General features: G+C 28.2%; 1 protein-coding gene across 2 annotated transcripts in view; it reads left to right on the forward strand.

The window, feature by feature from the left end:
- The window catches only part of LOC142327967 (organic cation transporter protein-like), a 77,204-nt gene extending 53,027 nt beyond the window's left edge, over nucleotides 1–24,177 (forward strand). The window contains exons 8-12 of one of the 2 annotated variants that reach the window (XR_012757132.1): nucleotides 2,159–2,351; nucleotides 3,946–4,077; nucleotides 9,796–9,986; nucleotides 11,078–11,194; nucleotides 13,558–13,692. Coding sequence is in view for 1 of the 2 variants with exons in the window: in XM_075371392.1 (XP_075227507.1) it covers nucleotides 2,159–2,351; nucleotides 3,946–4,077; nucleotides 9,796–9,986; nucleotides 13,558–13,694; nucleotides 23,922–23,997 (729 nt within the window). In the remaining variant the exon portion in view is untranslated. Of the gene's footprint in view, nucleotides 1–2,158; nucleotides 2,352–3,945; nucleotides 4,078–9,795; nucleotides 9,987–11,077; nucleotides 11,195–13,557; nucleotides 13,695–23,921 lie in introns of those variants that run through there. The other variant, XM_075371392.1, reaches the window with a different exon arrangement.
- The last annotated feature ends 2,209 nt before the right edge of the window (nucleotides 24,178–26,386 follow it).

A 26,386-nucleotide genomic window follows, 5' to 3' on the forward strand; every position in this document is an offset into this window, starting at 1 on the left:
GAAAAGGCATTCGATAACGTAGACTAGAATAAATTGTTCAGTATTTAAAAAAAAATTAGGGTTAAAATACAGAGATAGAAGAACGATTGCTATCATTTACAGGAACCAAACAGCAACAGTAATAACGGAAGAACATAAGAAAGAAGACATAATAAGAGAGGGAGTCCAACAAGGATGTTCCCTATCACCGTTACTTTTTAATCTTTACATAGAACTAGCAGTTAATGATCAACCAAACTGTTACATCAGAAGTTACATTGTACTGTTACATCAGGAGTAACAGTACAAGGTGGAAAGATAAAGATGCTATGATTTGCTGATGATGTAGTAATTCTAGCCAAGTAAAAAAGATTTAGAAGAAACAATGAACAGGATGGATGAAGTCCTACGCAAGAAGTACCGCATGAAAATAAACAAGAAGAAAACGAAAATAATGAAATGTAGTAGAAATAATGAAGATATACCACTGAATGTGAAAATAGTAAGAGAAAAGATTGTGGCGGTAGAAGAATTTTGTTATTTGGGAAGTAGAATTACTAAAGATGGACGAAGCAGGAGCGATATAAAATGTTGAATAGCACAGGCGAAACGAGCTTTCAGTCAGAAATATAATTTGTTTACATCAAAAATTAATTTAAACGTCAGGAAAAGATTTTTGAAAGTATATGTTTGGAGCGTAGCTTTATATGGAAGTGAAACTTGGACGATCAGAGTACCTGAGAAGAAAAGATTAGAAGCTTTTGAAATGCGGTGCTATTGGAGAATGTTAAAAATCTGGTGGTTGGATAAAGTGACAGATGAAGAGGTGTTGCAGCAAATTGATGAAGAAAGAAGCATTTGTTAAAATATACTTAAAAGAAGAGACAGGACTTATAGGCCACATATTAAGGTATCCCGGAATAGTCGCTTTAATATTAGAGGGTAAGGTAGAAGGAAAAAATTGTGTAGGCAGGCAACGTTTGAATATGTAAAATAGATATGTTGGAATATGTAAAAGAAATTGTTAGGGATATGGGGTGCAGGGGGTATACCGAAATGAAACGACTAGAACTAGATAGGTAATCTTGGAGAGCTGCATCAAACCAGTCAAATGACTGAAGACAAAAAAAAAATATTGAGAAAGCTACTGATGTAAAATGGCAATTTTATCGTCACTAATTACCTGCAGTTGCAGTTGGTCTAAGGGAAAGATCATCTGATAATAGAAACATGAACAACAACAGTTGATAATCAGTAAAGTAAGGTTTCAACTGTAGGTGATACTATTGTAAATTTTCTATTCAAGAATTTAAATAAAAATATTTCAATGAACAATTTATTAGGAATCAAATTTTCAACTAATTGAACATTTTAATGATTTTTGCTCATTTTTTTGAGGCAAAAAGTAAATAAAATAGAATGGACTAACTTTCTGTAAACTGTTTCAACTGCTTTCAATTTTTGTAAGGACTTTATTATTAAAAATAATGTTATAGGCTAATAGATGCTGCTTCAATTTATTATCATAGTAATCACCTCACTATTTTGTGTGTAGTTAAACCTATATATAACAAATAGAAAGTTATTAGTTACTACCAATATTCCCACTAATTGATGCACATTTCTAATTAATACTTCCACTGAAATGCATATTTCATTGGTCAGATGAGTAGCTAGCAACATATAAAGAGGAACTCCTTTGTAAATATCCAGTATATTGTTCAAATTCAATTGAAAGTATACTCATAATGCCTATCTTCATGGCAGAGTAGTAGCATCTCTGCTTTTCATTTGGAAGTTCCAGGTTCAAGTTCAAGACAGGCGAGAAATTTTTCATCACTACAAAAGTTCATTTTCAGCCATCACGGTAACTATTATTGTGCATTAATCTGTTATTTGAATATATAAATAGTTACTATATTTATTTACATTAGTTGGTTTGTAATTGTTTGTATTTGAACGGTCAGTAAATTTTTAGTCATTTGAGTTCAGTTAATAATACAGTTTCAATAATAATCAGATTGATACTGGATACAACTAACATTAAGATGTAATTAGGTATGTGACATTACAAAAAAAAGAAGCTGCAAGAAACTAATATATAGGTAATATGTGAAAGTACTATTCTGTTTTTCATGATATTTAAATTAAATTTTGATATTCAAATTCAATTTTACAGTCAATAAATCGTGAAGGAAGTAAAACAGCAAATAAAAAAGCAAACATCCAAGACTTATTCACCAATTCTACACTTCGGCAAATATCTGTTTGTATTTTTTTATCGTGGTTTATAGCTGGTTTATGTTTCTTTGGTTTAAACCAGTACCAAGGACAGCTTGGTGGTGACCTCTTTTACAATGTTGCTCTTTCAGGTAATGTATATACATTCACATAAAAGAGTAATTTAATTTTAATTTATGTTAACTTTTTTTTTTTAATTTGTTTACTCAAGACTAGAGGACAAGAAATACAATTATTAATGAGGGATCTAAATGTATACAAATTCATATTTCATTGTTTTATGTGTTGTATACAAATGGTGAAAAATATTAAACATGAAAGTAAGAATAAATGATTATTTTTTGACATCACATTTAATAACTATTATTAACCAAAAAAAATTGTTTTTAATCTATGCTCCTAAATGTTTAAAGAAAGTCATGATTTATTATAAATAATGCAACACGTTACAAAGCACACAAATATTTTTAGAAATAACAATTTACCAGATTTTTTAAAAAAATAAGTTAATTTTCTAAACCTGAATTTATTTATTGTTCACGTTTCTTTTTATTTTAATAGGTGAATAATAAAACAGCCAATTAATTTATACTTCTGACGACATTTTATCTTAGTTGCAATAATCAATTATAATTAAAACAGAAAAAAAAATCATTGACAAAATTGTGCTACATGTTAACTGATCAACTAACACAGAAGGGGACAATTGGTTTAAAAATTGTAGCATATGAAAAACATAATAATGCTGTTGATATGGTTTAATTTACTCAAAAACTGGTTATTTAGAATGAATAGTTGATAACAGAACTATTGAACAAACAAAACTAAAATTTATTAACTACTCCTGAGTGAAATTTTTTTGTTTAAGACAACCACATTCCAAGCATCCACAGAGCAAATCAAAAGTTTTAAATGAAAAGAGTAGGATTGTGACACTATTTTAAATGGAATTGAAAAGTAAAAATTTTGACAAGAAAATTTTTCAGTCATTCCTAATTTCAAAAGTAGTCTACAGAATTTCTTAAATAAGTACTTAACAGTGAAAACATTAAAATAAATTTAACAAATGCTGCTACCTCAAAATATTTTTTTTTTTATATCAAAACGGTTACTTGGACTGTATTATATACCACCATTTTGAAACTACCTGTGAAAAATGTTAAATAGTTGCCATTTGGTTAGGGTTGCACAACTTGGCTGTCATACCTGTTTTTTGATGCTCTTTAAAACAATGTATCCTATCCAACCTACTTTTCCCATTTAAAATATTTGAGTTGGGTATGGTTGTCTCATACCAAAAATATATATTTTTGAGGTAGGAGGATATGCTAAATTTTTAATGTTTTAACTGTCGAAATGTTATTTAGTGGACCCTTTTATGAACAATGAGATTTACTGTAATGGTTTTATTACATAATTATGACTTCTTTTTTTTATTTAATGATATTAAAATTTAGAATTTTTTGTTCTTTTACTACTTTTTTCTGGTGTTATATCAATTTATATATTTTAATTATCCTAATATTAGTTCTCTGCAATTTTGTCCATCATGTAACTGATGAGCACATTACTTCAACAGGTGAGGTAAAATTCTACATAATAATATAATTTACATAGTAATTTCTTAATCTACAAGAAACATGTAGTATCATTTAAAATTTGACATTCAAGGTTTTTTCAAATTATATAATGATTATTTAATTATTTAATCACAATTGTTTATAGGTATATTTGGAGGTATTCCAGGACCACTTATATCTGTATATGTAGTACAGAAATTTGGAAGACGTCATACAATATTGTTATCCCTTACTATTTCTGGAGTGGCATGCTTACTGATTTCTACTATACCAATAGGTAAGTTCAATTACAAGTATTTGGTACCAATTGTTATACAAAATATTGATTAATAAAATCTATTTAGTAAACCAACTTTAATTATCCACCCAAATTTATGAAGATATATATTTTTATTTCAATACATTTTATCTGTATAAAAATATATTTACACATTTTTTTTCTCCAAAACAAATCCTGTAAACTTGAAAGACCCATAGTAATAGTTAAAGAAAGTTACAGCTACTTTGCATAACTGCTTTCAAAATGTACATTTTTATGATTACTACTGCCGTGTGTAGTCACCAGCTCTCTCCCCTGCTCAATCCAACCAGTATTATTCCTCATCTGAAATGAATGCAATATCTGTTAAAATGCCTTTAATGATATTTTGAAATTTTTTTAAATAAAAGGTGTCTCAAGGAAACTGAAATTTTGAGAATTTAATATTTTTTATAAAGTAATATTTAATAATAAGTTTATTAATTTTGTTTAATCATGCAAAAGATGTCATTAAATATATCACAAATTTTTGAAAATGTCATCTTTCCAGTGAACTCCACTTTTGCACAGACATTCCTGCAGTCAGGGTTACATTTCACTTAGTTTGATGCAGCGTTATAACAAAATGTTGGCAATTCCTCATGTATATTGGCTTCTAATTCTTCTCTTGTAGTAAGTATACTATGCTTTTAAAGTAATGGGACAAAAGGAAGTCGTGCACTGTCAGGTCAGATAATCTGAAGTCTAAAAAAATGTTACCATTACTCAAAATATAGTTGTCAATTAGCATATAAGTCCTTCCTGTGTGCTGTTTGTGATGTTGATCCATCTCATTAAAACAGGTGTTAAGTCATTTATGGAAATGTCTGTAGTGTTTCAACAACAAAACTTTCCATGGTTTAACTGATGGTGATGTAGCTCAAAATTTCATTGAGCCCAATGATCAAATTTTTGCTTAATGAAATATATTCAATTAAAAGTGGGCTTTATCAAACATCTAAAAGTTGTTAAAGAAATAATTTTATTTATCTTTGGAAGCATTTGTTCACAGAACTTCATTGCATTAAATGAACAATGGATTTAAGTTCTACTAGTTTACAATACCATCATTTCCTATGAACACTAGAATGATGGATATCTTTAGACATGTTGCCTGATGACAAATTGAGTCACGTGGCCTTTTTGTAACTGCAGCTCAAAAAATTTCAGTATTTTGTATCACAAAAATTCTCTGCACACTGTCTAAGTTTAGTTTTTAAGTCTGAACTTGTTTCTAAAACTTGTGTTTCATAAACACATCTGTTACATCCTAAATTAGAATGATGGCAAAATAATCTGTGCACTGCCTGCACAGTATTACTATTTTTGTGTAAAATGACAAAAGCACGTTGAAGATCTCTCCAATACTTCATTACTACTAAATGGAAAGTTGGGACTGCCCAGCTATATAAGTTACTGTGTTACCTATACCGCAAGCTTACCAACATTATTTCCAAAATTCCATTTTCCATTTTAATTTCCATTTCTCTAACACCTGTAACATTTATTAATTTTTACTCTTTGATATATTTAAATTGTGTTCTTGTTTTAATTATATTTATTCAAAAATTCAATAACTACTATTTATCCATTTTTACATAGATATTCATCTACCCAAGAGCATATCTATCTACTTCTTTTAAGACTCCTATTTCATAAATCATGTTCATATATGCTAGCACTACCCTGCATTAAACTACTCCCTAGTTCATTTCATGCAATCTAAGAATGAACTTTTAGAATGCTCGGTTCCATTTAAAAAAAAACTTTCAAAAATGTGCCACTATCACAAATATTATTATCCCAATAATATTAGGGTTTGTTTATTTGGTATAGTTGTTCTTCCTTTGGTTTAATGAGTCTTCTTTTCACCTTATGTCCTTTATTTATTGTTTATCCCTTCTTTAAGCAATTAATCTCTAATTGTCCAATATTTTTTTTTTTTTTTAAATGAATAAAAACAAGAAATAAAATGTAAGAAAATTATGAGAAAATAAAAATAAAAAATTAAACATAAAAAAAAGGAATAAAAACTCTTGACTGACAAGAAGACTTTCATTAAAGACACCCTCATTTTTTCAGTCAGAAATTCACTGATTTTTGGAGTACAAACAAAATTTTCAAGATTTTTGTAACTATTGAGAACTTAAGAATGACTCAACCAATCAATCTTCATCAAATTCTCTCAAGCACAACTTCAAATACACTGTAAACAATCATATTTAAATTTCAATGAAATTGATATAGTAGTTTTGGAGATTTTTAAGCCACAAAATTTTACACATGAATGGTATTTTCATGATTCTCATACCTCAAATGTAAAGAAAATTCATTTTCACACCTCAATTCCAGCATTTGATCAATTGAATGTAAACTTGTTAATGGCTAAAACCAATCTTCATCAAATTTTCACATTCACTTCACCTACACTACTACAGCATATCTAAATTTAAGTGAAATTGTTCAAGTAGTCTTGATTAAAATATAGAAATTTTCTTATTATTATAGTGACTAACTAACTACAAATGAAATTACACAATATAAATGTAAATAGTAAAAATATTTTACACCGTATAGTTAAATAATTCATAATTACAGTGAAATCTAAAGAAAAAACTTAAAGAAAAATTCTTTGTAAATAATATATTTATATAAGGAAATTACATTGAGCGATTGGGATTTTAAAACAAAGAAAATTCAATTTCATCCCCCATTCCCACCATGCAACAGTAATACAACACTTTTCTTTGAAAAGTCTATAAAAAAAACAAAGTAATTCATAGTATATAATTTTTTTTGAAGTTTATGTAGTATTAAAAAATATATGCCAGAATTCTAATTCTTCTAGGTTAGCTCTACCAAATTACAGGCTAGGCTATGTACCAGATATGAATAGGATTTTAATATCTTAATTCAATGATAAATTTTTAAAAAATCGTTTATAAATTATTTTTTAAAAATGATGTTCTGTAATTTAACATCAGCGAGTATTTCAGATTTTCTCACCTATTTCAATACATACAGTTGGGAATTCACAATTTGTAATTGTGGACTGCTCAGTCAGTTTTAATAAACCCTTTAACCTACAAGGTTCTTTAAATCAGGCCACCATACTCTGCCTGATCACATTGTATGTTTTATTTTGCTTGGTACATAAAACACTGAATAACACTTCAGGAACACGATGTGCTACTCCATGGTTAAAAAGTACTGCCCCAGGCATTTATGTGAATGGATCAAGGGAAACTATGGTAAAAACTTATCAATTATAAAATAAAATAATTATTGAAGTTTTAAGTTCATATTAATAAATACAAGAAAATGTGTAAGATAAAATGCAATTTAGGTAAAATATATGAAAATAATAAATATAGAAAATAGCTACAAAATAATTTAATATTCAGAAAACATCGATAAAAATTATTTGAGCATATTACAAATATGCTGCATATTAATGAAAGGAAATATACATTTTATTGTATGAATGTTAAAGTGACAATTTAGGATTTAAAAAATTTATATCTGGTTTTATTTAAAAAATTCATCAAGTAATATTTGTAAAAGAAAATCTTTTTAAATGTATTTTAAGTAGACTGGTAGAAAGTTTTTTTTTTTAATGTTTGTTAATTTCTATTAAAAACGATATTGGAAGCTCAATAAGGATTTTCTTGTAAGCTTAAATATGTTAATTTATACAATACTGGTTTGATACTGTTATTTTTAAATAGATTAGTTTAAAATTATTTATGTAACTTTCTGAAGTAGCCACGGAAATACTATTACTGACAATTACACACCATAGTTGCTAAACCTACAAAGTTCTCAATATTGGTTTACAAAGTCAGATAGTAATTAATATAGGAAGAATTATATACTTGTTTTAGTTTTTGTACTTTATAACTGAAATGGGTAGAAAGTTATTTATATAAAAAGTTATGTATTTAATAACAGTGGGTCCTCCTACAAGCTGCCTTTACTTGCCTCCTCAATCACACTCCCATAACCTGGCATACATGACACTTTCTACTGGTTGCTATTAAAGTAAGACCTGCAAATGATGTTGCTTGTATTTATTACTTTTATTTCTTTGTTTATTTTACCATATTCATTTTTTTGCTGTTATTTGCTTAAATCTGTCTAATGTTAATTATTTCATCTGTTATTTATTCTACTGTATTAATTTATTTGAGCTACTATATACAATGGTCATTCAATAATTACGACTATAACTGTACAGCAAAAATGGTTATTAACTAAATATAATTTTTTTGTCTTCTTCCACATAATCCTTACTACTGCACTTATTCTAAACTTCTTTGCACTTCTTAATTCCCTCAGCAAAATTCTTTACATGGATCTCAAAGCCAGTTTTGTACTTTTCCTCTGTTTTCATTGAACTTTATGCCATGCAAAGCTTCTTTCATCGAACAAAACAGATAAAAATCTGTAGGGGCAAAGATGGGGCTGTAAGGAAGATGAGGCAGAAACTCCCAACCAACTTTACAAATAGTTTCAGATTCCCAATTAGACGTTGCCAATTAGTTTAGTTGTGCCGCATGAGGTCGAGCGTTGTCTTGGGGAAAGACACCTTCCTCTGTCACCCGGACATTTCCTCTTAATCACATACTTGACCTTGTTCTCAATCATGGCTAAGTAGTATAGGCTGTTGATAGTGCATAGCTCCTCCAAATAATTACAGAAAGTCAGACCACAGGCACTCCAAAAGATGGTTAACATGACCTACCACAACCTGATGGTTGTGTTTTGAATTTCTTACAGACAGGCGATTCAGGTTGCTTCCACTGTATGCTTTGATGCTTGGACATCAGCTCAAAATGATGTATCCAAGTTTCATCTTCATTATTGAAACACTTGAGTAGAACCCACTGTGCACAAATCTTACAGTACTTCAGTTTGTTTTGAATGATGGAATGAGTTGTGCCAACACTTGACAGTTTTCAGCAATTTATTCTACTGTTAAGTCATCATAGTCTGTCTTCTTGGATACTTGAATCAATACAAGCACTGCTTGTTGATCATGCTTTTGCATGCCACTTTTCACCCAACTATTTCACTCAACTATTTCACCCATGAATAAAAACTGTCATGGTTCATGCAACTACTGCCATATTGTTTATTTATCCGAGCGAGAGAACATTTCTGACAGTTATACACATTCTGTAATTAAAAATCTGATCACAGAACTCTGTTCAAAAGTACTTTCTTCAAGTGGACATCACACTATAAGACTGACTACACTCTTCGCAAGGTTACTAACACAAGTTGGTATCTATAATAATGATACAATTATACATATGATACAAGTAGACATATTTGAAAAATTAAAAATGTTAACTTATCAATTATTGATGGGCAATTATTATTGATATGTGCAGTTTTTGTTATAAATGTTCTATAAATTCTATAAATCTGATGTATTCATATAGTTCAACAATATTTTGGCTTGTAAGAGAGGGGAGACCTTAGCCTTGCTATGCTTCCACTCATATTTAGTATATTATTTACCTTAATATATTATTTCATACATTAATAAAGAAAATTCAAGATAAATGCAACACTGAGCTTTAAACATTACTAATACAAATATGCAAAAATGTGGCAGAGCTAACTCTCCAAATGTTAATCAATTTCAACAACTTCACATAATTAACAGAATTTTAATTGAAATATTTACAGGAGTATATCCTAGAGATTGGCCCAGAAGAGTTTTATCTATTACTAGTTTAATGGGCATGTCTGTATCATATCCGACTTTATATCTTTTTTCTGGAGAACAATTCCCAACAGTTGTACGCAATATTGGAGTTGGTACGGCTTCAATGTGTGCAAGAATAGGTTCAATGTTAGCATCATTTGTTCTTCTAACAGTAAGTAATATTTACATATAAAAAATTAGTTTTACATATAAAAACTAGTTTTCTAACTTTTATCTCAATTTATGTATTTCAATAAAAAATGTCTGAAATTATGAGTAGTTTATAAATTATATTCATAATTCATAAAAATATGCAATACATAATTACATCAACTATGAATAAAGTGTCATTCATCCATAGTAGCATTTGATGCAGATATATTATTCTTACCCGCAGGGTAAGTGGTGAATACCTCTTGGTGAATGCCTGAAAGAGGTCCAGTGTTCAAGTTGTAAAAGCAGTTCCTTTCATACAAATTTGAATACTGATCATGGATACCAGTGTTCTTTTTGGTGGTTGGGTTTCAATTAATCACACGTCTCAGGAATGGCCGAACTGACTGTATAAGACTACACTTCATTTACACTCTTATATCATCCTCATTCATTCTCTTTAATAATTTTATCTGAACAGTAATTCCCTGAGGCTAAACAAAAAAGAAAGCAGATATTCTTTTTTTTAAGACATCTTTTTTTTTAAGACATCTTTTTTTTTAAAACATTCTTTTTTTTAACCTTTTAACTTTCAGGACCAATGTTAGGCATTTCTTCAGAGGATGAGATGAATGATTTGTAGTGTGTGAAAATGCCATGCCTGACTGATTCAAACCACTAGCACCAGAGATTGTGGCATGTTCCTTACCTGCATCTAGTTAAATGATGCCTGTAGTAGTTAAGTGGCCACCAGAGTTCAGGCTTAAATTTATATTTTTATTTTATAAATTTCTTTCAGTCGTTCTAGGTTATTTCAGTAGTGTTGAAGTTTTCTACATCAAATTCTACTGAACAAGCATATTCAAATGGTGAGTAAAACTAATTTTTTGTTTATTTTATTTACTTGCTATTTATGTATTTAGATTTTCTATACTCCTTGTTAGATATTTTTTATGTGTAAAATTCATCTGGAATCAATTGATGCCACCTGTATTCTCAGTACCAGTCAAAATGTTGGTTATACATTTTTTTAATTTTTCAGGATGTCAAAATTTAATGAATCATTTAAAAAGAAAAATTATTATATATTTTTTTTTGTTTCTGTTGCAGTGTTTAGATGAAGATGAAGAAATTAACGAACACAAAATAAACTAAATAATGAACTAAATAAAGAAATATAATAAACTTTATTTAGATTCAGGATAATTGAAGCAAGCAATTGAAGAGGTAAGAGTTTACCATAATGTGGGTTGACCCAAGTCACCAAATTTGTAAACAAATTCCACCTGGGTCAATTCTTGGTGCAGTAATCATCATCAGACCAGAAAGGAAAAAACAAAACATCATCGAACAAACAGAAAAAACTTCTGATATTCCTCCAAATTATCAAAACTAAGCTAACCAAAATATGTCCAGAAAGGCCTGAACTTTGGTTCCCAGGAAAAGATAATGATTCTGGAAAATCCTACTAAGTTCAAAGGTACTGATGAAATATTTATAGACTGATACAAATTTTTCTGTTCCTGGATAATTTGATCACAAACAGATAATCTGACAAATAGTGTGAAAAGTTTCTATTCTTAGGAATTAATACTGTGCTTACCTACATAAGATATCAATCTTGCAGGATTTACTGGTCTTCAAATCCAGGATTAAGGCTGGGCTTAATAGCTAGCTGATTGATAAGTATTATCAAGTATTATAATAACTGCAATTCAATTTTAAGAAATCAATCTTTCATTTTGTAATTCTGAATAATTAGACCTGTAGTAAACACACTTCACAATTCATTTCATAAGGCAGCATTACCAGAGGACCATAAGGCAATATAGTGATGATTGTACCATTCAAGGGGGAACAGCCATCTGAAACAGTATCTAAATGAGCCCAAAAGTGGGGTTCAAAATCTGGGTGAAAGCTAGTTCAAGTATCTCAGTTCTGAAATCCTTAGGCCCTATTGGTGATACAGTTTTGAGACATACATAATGACATACACAACTTTAACTGTAAATTATGGACAAATAATACATACATTCATGTGGTTTCAAAAACCCACATTAGAATTAAAAATAATGAAAATGCTTATTAATTTAAAGTAATTTGTTTAATGTAAATGAATTTGTAAATGTGTAATGAAATTTGTAATTTAAAAAAAATAAATTATGCTTTCAAAACAGTATTTTTGTTTCAGTGGTTACCACAGATGCATGGTGGCATCAGTTGCCATTTCATTTTTAAATATTTTTCTAGCTACCTTGGTTTATTTTAAAGCTCTGAGAATAAGAGAGTTTTATATTAATACTCTGCAATGGAGTATGTGCAACAACTAACGTGTAAAATACTATGTCTTATGTTGCTTTTGTAATAGTCATATGAGGTTTTTTAATACAATATCCACAAAAAGTAATGGGGAGGGGGAGTAGTTTCAAATACTTTTAACAAAGCTCAATAGTCGAAGTATTATATCTAAAAGAACTCCACAGAAATTTATCTTTAGTAAATTTTGATATGTATTCCTTTACTTGTCAAGACATCAAGAGATCATCAGTTTGAAGGTGAAACAGGTTCAGTGGTAAACTTCTTATTTAAACAGACAAGAATTGTTTACAACCATTCAATACAATTTTGTTGTGTGAATAAATTTTATGTAACACCTGAACTGATTGAGAACAGTTCTTTTTGGAATGCCTAACTCTGCAGAACGTTTTTTATCTAACAACTTAACAGCTTCAATGGTCTCCTCAGATGCAGACTGTTTCAATAGGCTGCCAGTTTTTCAGACTTGTTTGATCAATCTGCAAATGCTATTTTGGTATGGTGGTTCTTCATTGAACACACGAGTTGAAGTTTTTTTTGTGTGTAACATAGAAAGACAAATCCTTCCACCATAATCTGGTGATTTAACAAGCTTCATATAGCTATTTAACATAAGACATACCCATGTATAGGTATATCAGATACTGGTTAATTGTGCAAATACTGTATAATTCCATTCTCCAGTTACAACTCCACATTTTCTTATATTCATGCAGGATTACAAAAACAAAATTTTTCTTTACTAAAACTAAGCAGAAAAGTTCATTTGCAACAGTAATTTATCAAAAGTGCAAACAGATGTTGAAGCAAGTGCTATTTGCACTTTGATAAATTTGCTTCTACTGCCTTAACAGAACAGTCAGGCTTGTATAAAGTGACACACAGCTTTGTTAGTCGAGCAAAACTGACAGTTTTGTTTTGACAAAGAATAAAGTTTGACAAAGAATAAAGTTTGACAAAGAATAAAGTTTGACAAAGAATAAAGTTTGAACCTGTACAAAATTACAGGTAATAATTTAGCCAATTAGAATAAGAATTAAGAAATGAAAGTTTGGTCATATATATAAACCAGATACAATTGTTTAATCTGTAAAATAGTAAGCAAATTTTACAATAACAGTCACAATGCTAATGAATTATATTCAGATTTAAAGAACCATACCATATTCAAAAACCCTTTCTGTTAAACATACTTGACTTTCCAAAAAAAAAAAAAAAAAACAATTTTGTTATGTTCACTAAATATTGAACTTCATATGTATTTTATGTAACAGGATGCATGGGGATCATGGGTTCCACTTGTTCTTCTGGGGCTACTGACAATTGCTTCTGCATTTTTTCTCCTTCCACTTCCTGAAACAAAAGATAGACCACTGCCAGACACTATTGAAGAATTAGATAGACATAAGAGGTAAATATTTATCTTTATTAACTATAACTGACTACATTTCCTGATTATGCTTGATTTACAAAATGTAAACAAGTAAAAAAAAAATCAAAATGTTGCACATCCTAGTAAGAGGACTGAACTGGATCACCAAAGTAATTGCATAGATTTAAGATATTAAATCTGGTTTTATCCCTTTGTCAGCTAAAACTTCTTTCAGAACAAGGTTTGCTAAGCTTTGTTTGTAAAAGAAGTAAAAAGGCACCATCAACAAGCAAGCAATAATAGCTCTACTATAAATTAAAAAAACAGTGTCAAACTATTTCAAATCTTTGGCTGTAACTAATCTGTACAGATTAAGTACTGCGTTATTTTTCTTATTCTTTTACATACATTCTTATAAAATATTTTTAGCTGTAAATTCACATGGTTAAAAATAAATTTCTGACAATTGATTTTGGCAATTTTAGAAAGATAATAAGCATTCAGAAGTCAATCTTGGGATATGTTAGGGTCATCATGCTAAAAAAGAAAAATCTTTTTTCTATAATTGATTTTTTTACTTTTTCTTGATGTGTGAGTAGGGATATAAGGCAATTATGACAAAACATTAGCACTATATTTTTATACACTATTCTATACACATAGCACTAAAACACATCAATATGACTATTCACCCACATCCATCATAATACAAATTACATCCATCATAATAAAAATTTTGTTAATTGAATACTGTATATACTGATGTTAATTATATACTGATTCAATCTAACAATCTGCCAGTTTAATATCTAAGGTTAATTAGATGAGGTTAGTAAGCGAAGGTTACGTTAGCCGATATCTTTTTTGTATAAATTATATGTTAGTATTTAGTAATGTTGGTTGGCAATGGTGAATACCAATATATTTTTTCATTACATTGTTTACATTGTTTTGAGTTTTTGATTATGTTTAATGTTTGTTGCTGAAGTTACTTAGCTCTTGCAGTGTATTTCTAATCTTTTTTATTTACTTTAGTTTAAATTGTAAACTATTAGTCTTAAATATTTAGTTTAATATTAACATGGATGAAGGCTTCAAGAAATATTAGATGTTTCTTCATCAAAAGAGAAGGAAGTTTGAGATCATATTCAGGTCGGTTCAGATAAGTGATAATTTAGATTATTCAAGTTATAGGTGATACTGAGATAACCAAATTAACTCATCAGTTAATTTCAGGGGCAATTTAAGTGGTAGTTGGGAGCCAGTAGGCAATGAAATTGTTAACTTTTAATGCAAATAATGATTTTTGTGGAATTAATCCGGATATAGATACAATGCAAAATTGTACACCATATTTTGGAGCCTATGAGGTCTGTAAATCAAGTTATGAGACTGGTTCAGAAAAACTATTTATAATCCAGTTATACATGGACTATCACCTTCAAAATAGTTCCCTTGGGAAGCCATGCAACAGTTCAAATGTTTTCCCTCTTCATAGCAGTGTTTGAATTCAAACCGGAATATCCTTCAGACGGTCAGTTACATTTTTTTTTAATGTTTCTACTGTTCAAAAATTGTGAAAGTCATGAACTCATTAGGGTTGATGAATTACAGGAATGTTTTTCTTTGCCAAATACTCATTGAAAATGCAGTGTGACAAAGGGGCATGCCATGATGCAGCATCCAGTTGTCTTTGATGGCTGGTCTCATGTGGGCTACTTTCCTACAGTCTTTCAAGAATTTCTCTGTAAACATATTGATTGACAATATGTTGTAGGCAAGAACATTGTCCTGTAGGCAAGAACTCCTTATGGCTAATGCCATTAACTATCAAAGAAACAAATTAGCATGGTTTTTATTTTTTATTTGCTCATTTTTGCTTTATTGGAATATGTGAGTTTGAAGTGTACTACTCTTTCCTCTGGCATTTTCTTTCTGGGTCATATTCAAATATCCAAGATTCATCAGCATTAACATTTTTTAGAAAATCATTAACATTTTTTAGAAAATCATTAACATTTTTTAGAAAATCATAAACATTTTTTTGAAAATCATAACATTTTTTTAGAAAATCATAACATTTTTTTAGAAAATCATAACATTTTTTTAGAAAATCAGCAATAACATTTTTTTAGAAAATCAGCAATAACATTTTTTTAGAAAATCAGCAATAACATTTTTTTTTAGAAAATCAGCAATAACATTTTTTTAGAAAATCAGCAATAACATTTTTTAGAAAATCAGCAATAACATTTTTTAGAAAATCAGCATCAGTTTCAATTCACCCTAGAAGATCACAGCACACTTCCAACCTGTATTTTTCTATTCAACAGTGAGGTTTTTTGCACATAAAAAACTTGGGATTGTGACAGATCATCTCCTTTTTCAATTTTGAAAAAGTTGAAGTAGCATTCTCAGAGATTAAACAAAACTTGATTGCACAATGTTGCTGATAATTAGTATCAGTCATTTTTGTAACAAAAACTTGTTTCATGAAAAGTTTGTTTATGTCCAACATAACATTACTGGTTTTTTCACCAGAACAAAATGTATTGAAGAAAGGATGGTTCCATTTCAAGGAAGAATATTTTTTAGACAGTCAAACAGGGAAATTGCACATACAAATATGTGCTCATACATTCTTATATGCTCAGATTTAAAATATATTCGAGGCAAAAACTGGTGAGCATGAAGGTAAAGTCTCAAAATAATGACATTATTTTGAGCATTATTAAGCATTATTTAGATGTGGACAAACTGGTACACCAACTTACAGAATTACTTACAGATTACTAACAGAAGTATTCTTCTAGTAGGGTTAATTCAAAAGATGTAATTCAGAGAAATTAAAAGTTGGAGATTGCATCGCCCAAAAAATTGAAAATATCTTTAAATTTAGAGATAAGACAGGATATAGCCTTATGCTGACTACAAAACACCACAATTCCTCAGATTAATAGGAGAAAGACTAATGAAGCTGCAAGTAATTGACTACAGTAAGGGAAGTCCTTCATGTGACCAGATGGGTCATACTCTAGTCCAGTTAGATGTTCAAAGTGTTAGAGAATAATAAAGTGGTAGAGAAAAAAATTTTTGAAATTCTTTTGACCACATCAACTAACTTTTAGTAAGTTACTGAAAACTAAATGAAAGTAACAACAGCCTTTAAAGAGGAATTAGCATTATCCACAGCTGCTATGAGACATCAAATGATGTCTCACTATTTTGTTAATACCTGGTGATCTGCTTTTACAAACCAAATTAACTTAGTTGATAGAAAAGTAATAGTAAATAGTAAAGTAATAAATACAATAAAAAAATGCAACAGGGGTCATTTTAAGTTATCAGGCCAGAAGTTATGGCATTGTTAATATATTGCTGTGGTAGTCAACTTGGTCAATTTCATTTTTTAAATTTCATCATATTAACTTAAATCTTTAAATCTGTTACTAATAAAAATTCAAGGATTATACAAAAATTACAAAATATTGATACAAATTACACACAATGCCACTACAGGAATTTTAACTTATTTTAAAATCTTTACAACATCAGCACGGTTAAAATGGTTTTAAATGCAGTTAATATTTTTCTAGTTTTATATCTTGGTAACCAACTATTTTTAGGAAAAAATTTTAATTATAACAAATACCTTAATACAGTTAGGTAATATCTTGTAAGCCCTTTGAAGCAACTCATTCACAGTTATGCTAGCAACTGATGCAATACTTGGTGTACAATTTTCAAATTTGTCGCATAATCTTCTGTTTTCTTCTTCGTTTAAAACCTTGTCACCATCCATTTTTCATAACTACAATGCACTATATTTTAAACAACAAAAATTTGGTTAAAAATAAAACCAGAAAAAAACCTCGAATTAAAGATTCAATATTACATTATGTAATATTGAATATTGTGGCAATATTAAATTCATTTGAATATTGCCACAGCACACAATTTTAGGAACCAGTTAAAGAATTTTTCTTAGCAAACCCTGGAGCCTCTTAAGAGATGTAATATCTACAGGAAAAGCAACCTAATCAATGCAAAATAAATAGGTAAATACTGTGTATCCTGAAAACTTAAATTGCAGGTAACATGGGCATCCTCATATGCAATGGAACTTTTCAAGAAGTTTTATTTAGGTTTGTTTTAGTGTTCTGGTCCATCTAAAAATAGATGGACCAATGAAAAACATGTAGACATTAAATCCATCCAGTCTGATATTTTTATTTGGCATTTTTTGAACAGTCTGCAGCTTTTACTTCAGTGGGTGATATGTATAAATGTAAATTGAAGTATAGTTTTGTAGGCTCAGGTCAACTACTTCAGAGATGAAACTGGTATGCTATTATAGTCTTACAGAACTTGATTTTCCAACAATGCCTAAACTTATTTAGTTATATAATAAATACCTTAAGTAACAGAAGCTAGACCCTTGTTCAAATTTTATTCTTCACTTATTTTAATCTTGTCTAGTTTTTTCTGCTCAATCTTTAGAGCAATCTTTGGAAAAATTCATAATATTTTGTAATGAATATATAACCTTTCTTGTATAATGACAGTTTTATGACCATAAATCATACAAACTATGCTGTAATTGCAGTTAAACTATGAATGTCAAAACTGGTTTGTACATTCCATGTACTACTCCATGTACATACATACATGTACTAATCCTGAAAAATTACACTATGCTTTTATATTGGACAAGGAACAAGTTTATGCTTTGAACTACATCTGTTGATCTTTATTCATCAAATTTTTACAATCATTAACAAATCAACCAAAATCTCTGTTGCAATATAAGCAATGAAATTTCTATTAAAAAGCCATATGAAACAGAAGTAATAACAGTAACTAAATTTAAAGTGATAAAAAAACTTTTATGAACAAAATCAGTAAAGCTGATTATCTTTGTTAATTTGTCAAATTAAGGGAATGCAAGTTGTTTTATATGAATAAGAATTTGTCTTTTTTTATGTTTTTCTATATGAATCGATACTTGTTTTAATTGAAACATGCCTTAATTGTAACTGGTAATGTACAGTTACAGCATTGTTAGTACAATTTTATAATTTTTTTTCACTATTGCACACAAGAAAATTGATTAATTAAAAGTTAAATTATAATCAGCTAAACAAAATAATTCATAAGCAATACATTTCTTACTGTAAAACCAATGCATTACAAACTTCTAAAATTCTAAAACGTACTAAGCATTAAAATAATAAAGTTTGATTACATAAATAATTTAAAAATTTTCAACTATAAATCAACTTTGGTTTCAAAAATAAATTTTTCTTATTCCTTTTACAGTTTGTTGAAGCTTGAATAATTAAATAATAAACATATATTTACTACTGCTAATAGGATAAAAATTAAAAATCTTAAGAGGAAACAATAAAATAACATATAAAAAATACCTTTAAAACTAATTCCAAACAATCAAATCCTGGGCAAGTTAACTCTTATGCCTTTAGGAAAAGTATTTTTATTTTTCTTCTCATTACAATACTCTTTGGCATGAAAAGAAAATTGTAGTTCTTTTTATATATTACTTTTGATCTTGTTAAATGTTACTAAATTTTTTTTAAAAAAATGTACACATAAAAAAATAGATAAATGAAATATAGAAAATAGAAAGCTAACTAAAAGACAAATATTATTTCAATCGTATCTAGCGTAATGAATAATATCTAAAGAAGAAAGTGGAAAAAAGAAAAAGAAAAAATTTGGAAACATTTATTAAACAGCCAATCAACTACTTTTCAGTAATCTTCTTCTTTCTCTTATTGTTTTTTTTTTTTTTTTTTTTTTTTTTTTTTAGCACTGCTATAAAATAATAAACTATAAAATATATGTTTTGTAGGTAAAATAAATAGTAAGAAATTCATGAAACATATTTTAATGTACTTAAATAGCAATAAAAAATAAATACATTTCTTTTAATTTAAATATTTTTTTATTTTGAAAAATTAAACTTAAGAAGAATTATTTTTAATTTTTAAAAAAACAATCATTGGATGCAGATCATTGTATAAAAATGTACAAATTATTATACAAGAAGAAATTGCATAAACCAGGGAATAATTGAACTGCAAAGTTTTTTACATTAAAAAATTAATAAAATATTGAATTATGTTATCGTTTTTAATTTCAGAAATGTAGATATGCTAGAAAATCTAAATAATGTAACAGATGGGAAAATTTGGCTTTGTAGTTGTTTAGTAATAATTATGAATTAATTAATGTTCAGTTTGGTTTATTATCAAAACTGTATTGAGAAAAATGGTGTAAAAAGTGCAAAAAAATTAACAATCTTTGTAAACAGCTGCAAGTAAAACTATATGTTTATTCATATGATTTGACAGCGATGAAATATCTATTTACAATAATATTTTTGACTGGTATATCATTACGACGAACTGGAAGACTTTAAGTCTAGTTGAATTTTATGTGTGCTTTGAAACTTTATATAAACACAATTTGGAATGAGAACAGTGGTGATGAAAGGAATGAAGATATTATGTCGGCAAGATGTATTTTATTGAGAGATACTACATGTATGCATGTAAGAAATAAGCCTAATATTATGCACATGCTACTATAGTCTGAATAGTGACAAAGAAGCCTATTATTACAGCTTGTTAGTGTGCCATGTACCATTTCATAATGAAATTTAACTTCTGGCAGATTAGACCGCTGAAGAGTGTTCTTATAAAACAATTCTCAGTGGAATAGAGTGTTTTAAAACACTCCTCAGATAAAGAGAATTCAAACTGTTTGAGGGTAATGTAAGTGCCGAAGAATTTGCTCACGTGGAGCAAATTATACAACAGGCCCTTGCTCAAGCAGTTGCATTCAGTGCTACCCATGAACAGATGTATGTGAAAGAGCTCAAACATTGATGAAAAATTACTGGGGAACATTTGAGGTCTAAACGTACAATAGAAAGATCTTTTCCAAAAGGTTTCTGCAGCTGTAGAAATAGATCTGCACAAACAAGAAGATTAGTTATTTATTACTTGAGGTGTTGGAAGTCTGAAATCTTTTATTTTGAAATTACTTGTAGAGCATATAAATGTGAGTTATGCACCCACTGTTGATATATTACGCAAGCCTAAGTCAATTGAAGTTGATTCTTAACTGGAGTAGCTGCTTATCAAATATTTGGCAAAACATTATATTCAATATTCACACTTCCAATTGAAAAATAAAAAAAACAATGTCCTAAAAAATAAAAGGACATTGGAACAGGACAAAAGATGGAATAGGAAAGGCGCTAGTGTTGCTATATCAACTGGCTTGTTTTAGATGGAATTTCTACAGTATTATATGAAAATGAATGTATTATTCACCTATGTCTCCAGGAATATAAAAATAAATAACAAATTATTTGGCAGAATAAATGTCTTGCTTTTTGGAGATATTCTTCAGCTCCTACTGGTAAAAGGGCATTTGTGTTTAATATAGTTTTTGACAGAAGTTAATCTTAGGGAGCAGTCTCATTTCATTAACTTTAACTTGATAATCATGAGATAAAAGTTACATAACCATGTCTAAAAGTAGTAGCAATTTAGAAAGCAAATACCCGTTTTGAAGACCTTAATAAAGAGCTGTGAAAGTATCGCCCAGAATGCCTTTTGCTAGGCTGGAAATGTCCAGAACAAGTTTACTAATTATTCTGAAGAAACTGAAGTTTGGGCCACAATTTACAGTACTTTTGCATTAACCAGCACGCACAGTTTTTGGTTGTTAATATGATTAATCTGGGGATTATGCATAATTACCATTGAATTTGATTAATTGCCTTCAACATTGGAGAATAACATAAATAATGTGTATATTTAACTGTTAGATTAGGTTAGCCTACCATAAGGATATGTTTGATATTATGATAATCTAACCAAACTTGTAATCTACGCTCGCTAACTTTGACAAATTAACAGTAAAGTTTTGATTATTTAAATAATAAATTCAGTAAATTACTGCCTGTAGTAGCTATTTTAGTTTGTAACATATTATCATAAAAAAATCTGCGTGCCGGTTAATGCAAAGTACCAAATTTATTATTTGCTAGAATTACTTAATGCAATTGTGAAGATTCTTAATAGGATAAAATTTTATGAGGAATTTTTATTTGATATGAAGCAGGCACTCACTTTGCTTGCACAGTGATTGTTAAATATTTATTATGCTGGCATATATAAACTGTAAGATCATTGTTTAGTGCCCATAAGTATGAAATATGTAGACTGGTGTTTAAAGAACTAAAAATGTTATTTTATTGTGTTTATACTTTTGAGTGTGCAAGCTTTGCTAAAAAAAAAATTTTTTGTGGAAAAAGTATTACTAAGTAACAATATAACATTTTTTTAAAAGAAATCATTATTTATCTGCAACTCTGTTCAGTATGTAAATAAATTTGTGCTGTAATTTTAAGCACTTAGTTTTAATGCTTTTAGAAGTAAGAGTTATTTTTCATATTTGGGATCTTCATATATTTATCTTAATATTGTATTATTTGTTTATATTTAAAAAAATAAAATAATAACTTAAATCACATCCTTATAATTGTGTATTTTCTATTTGTCATGGTTTTCATGCTTAGTGTAGTTCTTTTTTTAATCTGCAGAGTAGCAAATCTACCTATTCCTGATGTAAACTACATTAATGTATTGATTAAAATAAAATATATATTTATTTAATATGTAATTCGGTAGTTGAAATGACTTTATTTACCATTATGGAGAGTAGAGTGAAAAGTGATGTGTAAGACACATAGTAAAATACTTTATTTTTTTTACCATTTCCTTAATAGTTTTAACTGGAAAAACTGATCTTTTGCCGTACTAGTAATTATATCAGCTTATGGTTAAACATTTAAAACTACAATTTCAATTTTTTTAAATAAATTCTGTTACTTTAATATTAATGAAATTTTCATCCAATAAAGATTTTTTTCTTGGAAATTATATTTGTAATTTATACTTGGTTGTATTCATGTCATTGACACCTGTTACCTCCACATATTTTGAAGAAAACATAAGTACCTTAAAAAAATGAATGAAAAATGAAATCTTTAGTGCATGAACAAGCTATACTGGGGGGATGCACATTCTGCTGTAATCTTGCGGCAATAATGGAAAGTAGCCTAGTGAAAACTGAAAAAATATTTGAAAATATTATAAGAAAATAGTATTTAATATCTGCCAATAAAGGAATCATAATTTATAAAAATTAACTGACTGGAATTAAAATTTCCTATGTTAATGTTTTATAAAAAATGCCACTTAAAAACTTATTAAAAGTGAACTTAAAAGAAAAAACTTACAAAAAGTATAATGAAAGAGAAGTTGCTTGTATGGTATAAGAAATATAATTTTTTTAAATTTCAAAAGAATTGAAAAAATTATTTTTCAATACAGTTCATTTAGTAGAATGAGGTAACAATCAATAATTAAAATATAACATAAATACACTGTTTCTTTAAAAAAAAATACTGTGTTTACTTTAATGTTGATCTTTATTTATGAGCTGCAAGTTTACATAATTGTTTTAAACAAAGAATCTGTGTATAATCTCTTTCTTTTTGTAGCTTCATCAGTTTATGGCAGTAGATAAACAATAATGAGCTTTTTCATGTAATGACCCTAGATGCAAATCATTACATTATGGTTCATTCCATAACAATGGTTTATGATTAATGTGTTTCTATCGATCTTTTCAGAAGTTAATTTTATAATTAGCTTAACAGAGTCCTACATTTACGTATATTTTGTGCTGAATGAACTGTCAATTAAAAAAGTTAATTTAGAACAAAGATCAATAAGAATGTATTTTCTGTGGAAGTAAAGTTTTATTTAAATAGTATTTTAGATTTTTTAAGTAGTGTTTTTTTTGTTTTAACTGCCTAGTGCGGATTTGAGTAATTTGGACAAGCATATCTGGAAAACTGGTATCCACTTTGTTAACATGCTTCCAAATACACGAATCTGCTTCATAATACTCCAGGTATTTTTTTGAATTGTTTTTAAAATGCTGAAAAGTCCTCTCCATACAGGTAATTAATATTAAATATATATATAATTAATAATTAAATATTAATTATTAATGGTATAAACTCTTCAGAAAAATCTCCTAAGATGTAAAATTTTCATATATTAATATTTATATCAAAATAAATGTAATACATAATTTTTGAAATAATTAATAAATTTAGTAAAATTATATACTTTAATTTTAAGTTGGACTTTTTTTCAGAGAATCAAAGAATTCATCACCTCAAACTGGAAAACACTATACTGCAGTTCCATGTAATGAAAATACACAAGATTAATGTTTCTATTAAATATGTTGCTACAAGCAGTGAAAACTCCTATCATTAAAACCACATAATGTTTTCCATAATTTATAATGATTCAACTTTTACATGCATTAATAATCTGCAGTGATAAGGAATATATTGACTGTATTCATATGAGAAGTTATAAAAATGTTAATGGAAATAAAAAATGTATCTATCATTAAAAACTTTTTATTTAATTACATTTATATATATATATATATATAATAAAGTATATATATATATATATATATATATATACTTCATATATTTATAATAAAAACACATTTTTTGGATAATAAACTTAAGTACAATTTTTGCACAATAATGATATACTTAATAATTAATTTACTGATTCTAAACGAGGGACTATGCTAGCCAGGAACCCTTAGGAACAAAATCATAGTATCAATGAAATTAAAACTAAGAGCGCTTAACAAGGAAATTATTTGTAAAGTATGTTTCCTACCAGACAAATAAAAAAACTCTAAATGTATAACTCTTTATAACCTTGAAAACAGATAAATTTTTATAAAAATCTCCACCAAAAGTAAACAGAAGTTGAATGATTTCAGTCATTAATTAGATTATTTTTCCTGGAAAAGCAATTAATAACAGCAAGTGCTAGTAATACCAGTGCATATGCTAGTAATACCTACTGTGAAACTATTTCTTAAATTTATATTAGATGGCGAAGTGAATCTCAATATAAAAGTCTTTGTGTGCCTCACATTACTCTAAATTTACAAGTTTACCACTATATTCAAAAAAATGAAGTTTGACTTACACATTCACATCCCTCACCTGGAAGGTTAGAAATTCTAAAAATCAAATTTTGTTTGTATTATAGACCCTGACATTCTTGGAAATAATGCTTATATTATAAGCATATTTCACTGTAGGCAATAATTTTTATTTCCATAACTGTTGAATTTTTTATTATTATTTTGTTTCCAGTGTGTAACAATGGCTTTAATACTTATGGTTTCATTTACTAAGCCATGTTAACAGCCAGAAAGTCAGGTGTGGTCTGTGAAGAACCCATGAAATCTCTATCGACCATTACATGATTGAAAAGGTGAAGTTCGTATGCTATAACATGTAAGCAGAAAATCATCCAGTTTTTCCAGAACAAAGAAAACTCAGAAACTTATCGCATTGAAATCATTTATCCTTTCATCGGCTGACTAATTGAGGAATAAATTGTGGAAGTGTACTTCTTACAAGATACAGCAACAGTACACAATTAAGTACAATGTGATGCTAAATTGTTTTAGGGAGTTTTAGGGATAGGCTTATTTCACAGTTCATTTGGTCATTGAAATCCCCAGATTTTACAGTTATATATTTTTATTTAAGGAATTATGAAAGGATCTGTTTACAAGAAAAATCTTCACATCCTGGATGAACTGAAAAGTAACATAATTGAATTTTTAAATGAGATTACTCCTTTGGTGCTTCAACATGTAATTTTAAACATGTTCAGCAATCCCTGAATAATGTTGCATTAAAAAGGTTGTGATAGTAAAATGATTAAGTAATAAAATAAATAAAAAATTATGTAGAACTTTATTAAAATTCATATTAAATACATATGTAAACTAAATTACCCATTTATTTAACAAAACAAAATTTTTAAAGTTTCATATAAACAATAATCTCATAAATAAGTGTTTCAATAATAATATAATAAATAATCCAGCATTACGATCATTTATAAGTAGTATATAGCCAGTACACAAAATAATATCCGTATTTTGGTTAAATAAGTCTTGCCTGTAATTAGGAGAAAAATGCTACATATAAAATACAATAATAACTTTAAGTTTAGGATATTATGAACCATAAATTATTTGACAACATTATTTTATTTAAAACAGTTTGAAACATTTTTTGCTAACATAAATATATTTTACTAAAGAAATGGTAGTATAATGAACATACTGAAGAAATTATAAGTTTTCATATTATTGTACTTCCATATGTGGTATGGAGGTTTAAAATAAATGACATTTACATGAATGGTACATTTTTATGATTGTGTGTTTTAAATAATATAAAAGACCTCCCAAGATGAGGTCTTTACTTTTTTAACTATTTTTAATTGATTTGATATTTCATTAAAATGCTTAATGAAATAATCAATCGATAACGTAACTCATCTGTAAACTGAAGCAGGATGTTAACATTAGTCCTTTATGATGATGGAGTCAGTTATGATCTATCAGTGCCTGAGCTATGCATGGATTAAGCTCTTATAATCCTTTACAGTAGATGTGTTTTAAAAAGTTAGTAAAAAATACAATCAGTAAATTGTATACTGTGACTTTACAGGGATCTATATAAAAATGAGGAGGTGTTTTTCTCCTACTTCAGACTGCAG

The sequence above is a fragment of the Lycorma delicatula genome, chromosome 7 (genome assembly GCF_047948215.1).
Source record: "Lycorma delicatula isolate Av1 chromosome 7, ASM4794821v1, whole genome shotgun sequence".
NCBI classification, from domain to species: Eukaryota; Metazoa; Arthropoda; class Insecta; order Hemiptera; family Fulgoridae; genus Lycorma; species Lycorma delicatula.